This window comes from Pygoscelis adeliae, unplaced genomic scaffold (genome assembly GCF_000699105.1).
Source record: "Pygoscelis adeliae isolate BGI_AS28 unplaced genomic scaffold, ASM69910v1 Scaffold135, whole genome shotgun sequence".
In the NCBI taxonomy this organism is placed as follows: domain Eukaryota; kingdom Metazoa; phylum Chordata; class Aves; order Sphenisciformes; family Spheniscidae; genus Pygoscelis; species Pygoscelis adeliae.
The window spans coordinates 2823670-2826641 of record NW_008824908.1 but is presented as its reverse complement, the minus strand read 5'-3'; the positions used below and the strand labels follow the sequence as shown (position 1 = coordinate 2826641).

At 41.6% G+C, this 2972-nt stretch overlaps 1 protein-coding gene across 1 annotated transcript in view; it reads left to right on the top strand.

Moving 5' to 3' along the window:
* ERP44 (endoplasmic reticulum protein 44) overlaps positions 1-2972 on the top strand; it is a 57583-nt gene that overhangs the window by 4631 nt on the left and 49980 nt on the right. The window contains exon 2 of the mRNA XM_009324947.1: positions 470-504. Coding sequence (XP_009323222.1) covers positions 470-504 — 35 coding nt within the window. The remainder of the gene's footprint in view (positions 1-469; positions 505-2972) is intronic.

Genomic DNA, 2972 nt, shown 5'->3' with positions numbered 1-2972 from the left:
GGCGGGCGCGGGGGGCCCGGCCGGCCTGGCGGGCGTTGGCGGGAGCCGCGGCTGCCGGGAGGGAACTACCTTAACGCTGCCTCTCCGGAGTCCGCTCGTCGCCCGTGTTTCAGTGCTGCCGCCCTTGAGCTGAGGGGAGCGGGTTCCCGTGCCTGAGCGAGGACGGGGCTGCTTGTGCGCCCTTTCCATGAGCACGCCTGCAGCAGAGTAACCCCGTCCGAGCTCAGTGGCCGAAGCTGGGAAAAGTTCCTGAGCCGCCTTGCACAGCAGTCACGTTTATCTTTAGTTGTCAGACTACAGCATTTATTTTTTTTTTAGGCTGGCGTTACATGCATGACCCAAGCCGCCTTCTGGCTTTGCACACAAAGAAACTCAATCACTGATGCATGTGTTTTGTGGAGATAAGTTGTTTGTGTTATAGTCTATTTTTTTTAAACAGGCTGATGTGTAGTGATTCTTACTTTTCCAGAATCGTATTGGGCCAGATTCTGGGCCTTTCATAGCGTAAGTGACTTGCAGAGCTAAAGGGGACTTGTGTAAATAAGTTTAATAGGATTTGGTCTTAAGATACTAATGTATTTAATCAATCTATTCTAAACATTTGGGAGAATAAAATTGGCCAGAAAATGAAGGAATAATTGGAGGTAAATTGGAGGTAGATAGACCTTTGGGGATCCAAAGGGAAGTATGTAGCTACTAATGAATGAATTAGTCAGAAATGTGAGGACAAGCACTTAATGAACAGAACAAGTACTCGTTATCCCTTTGAAATGTGCACTTCTACCTGGATAAGCTCTGATTAAATTGTTATAAACTTGTTGTAGTTTCAGGGTTAGTAAATATATGTGATTGGTAGGGTTTGAAAAAGCACATTTGAAATGTCTATATATAGATGACTATTTATAGTGTGTTAGCTCACTACATGAGAGACTAAGATGAAGAACCTAGTATTTTCCAGTCACATCTGTGCATTAAAACAATGTTGCTTATGTGCTAGGTTGGTTTTCACCATTGTTTTAAGTACAGACTCCAATGAGCAAAACCAAGGAGCGTGTACTGTTTTAAAATGCCATTTAAATCGGCAAGTACAAGTTTGAAAAAGTAGACATGAGTTAATGAAAGCATTTTTCTTTCTTCATGGTACAGTTGATCAATGCAAATTTAATATGCATCAGTTAGATCTATGTCTGCCAACTACAAAATAGGAAATGGCTAAGATCTGAAATTTCCTCATTTTAGTTGCTGTTTCTTTGTGTATGGGTCACTTAAACCAATTTCTGATGTGTTTAAAAAGAACTATACATAAAACCTCAAGAAGAATACAGGTCAGAGTTGTTTTTTTTCTAAAAAAAGAACACTGTAATGTTATCTGTGTAATTCTTCAGCATCAGACGTGGCCCTGTGTTGTAAGGTGCCTAGTTACATACTTGGATCAAGCCAATGAATCATTGCTTTTAGTAGATTTGTTAAGAGTTTTGGAAAAGTTGTCCTCAGCAGACTGGGAGTGGGAGGGATCCTTTTTCTTTAAAATAGCTGAAAAACTCTTATGAAGCATGGTGTCTGTTTTCCTGTGGCATTTGGAGAAATCTGGTAGGGTGTACCAGATTGGCTTTAAAGTTCTGGTAGCTTTGTTTTTCTTGTTACCAACAGCCATGAATACTTAATACTAGCAACATAACCATGGTCTTGGTTGGTAAGGTTTGAGAGAGCACTCTGCTCTGCATCCAAAGGATGTGCCATGTAGCCGAGCCTCTTTGAGCATGGCAGTTGGCATATTTTGTGGATAAGTGAGATTATTAGTGTTACATCAGTGGTTCCTAAAACAGGATACAATGATACGTAGCTGTGAAAACAACTTACGAAGCTGGTCTTGCTTAGTAATAGCAATAAAGTTTAAAAAAAATTATTTAAATTTCCAGACTTTTGAATAAGCATATTTCTTTTCTAGATGGGGGAATTAAAATGCTGCAAAAGGAAGAAAAGATACAATGTCAATATCAAAAGAAGTTCTTTTGTCTAAGAAGTTTGACAGTAGGAGATCACTAAAATTTCAGAGGGCTTTAGGTCTCACTCTAATATTCTTCTCCCTGGTCTCACTGAAGGTTGGGTTACTAGGTTGGAGATTGCAGCACAAGGCGTTACGGGGATACCTACCAGTCACAGCACAACCCTTTTCCCTGCCAACTTTTCAACCTCGTGTGCTAGCATTGTACTGGGCTGCTGGAAGACAAATAGGGGCTGGAGAGAGGATGGGGGAAGTACAGACTGGCATGACCCCTGCCTCTGCAATACTGGAGCTGAGTGGAAGGGCGAGCAGCGCACAGCACAGGCTGTAGAGGATCGTGTACAGCTGATTGCAAGACTGGAATGAGAGATGCATAGTAATGTCATGTGGCCCCTTGTGCTCATAGACTAAGATGTTTCTGCCATGTTGGTATATTGCTTAATAGTGGGTAGGAAGATCTTTAAGATGAATCCAAGACAGTGGAATAAATGCTGACGGGACCATGGCTCATCACATTCTCCTCTAAGACAAGGTGTGGTTCTTCGGCCTTGTTCTAACCGATCGTTCTGTATGTTTGCCTCTACTTGCAGATGTGTATACTTCACCTATAAAGAAAATTCTAGAACAAGACGCTCCGTTGCATATGCTGCTTCTGCATATGTATGAAAGACATTTGTCATATTGCTCAGTACTTCACTGGGAGGCTCATGCACAGTGTCCCTGAGGAATACATGTGACTAGAGGAAACCACCAACTGATAGTGGCGTAATCGAAGGGGGAAATTCTCTCTGGTTTTTTCTTCCCCTTTTTTTTTTTCTTTCCCTCAAACAACTGTAAAAGGATTTCCCAATTCTTGCACTTTGATCTGTGGAGGTTTATTAGGTTTCAAAACACCACTACTGTACCTTTTCTTTGTAGCTTGTTTGGAAAAGTGTCTTGGACAAACTGAGAACTTCTTAACATATCT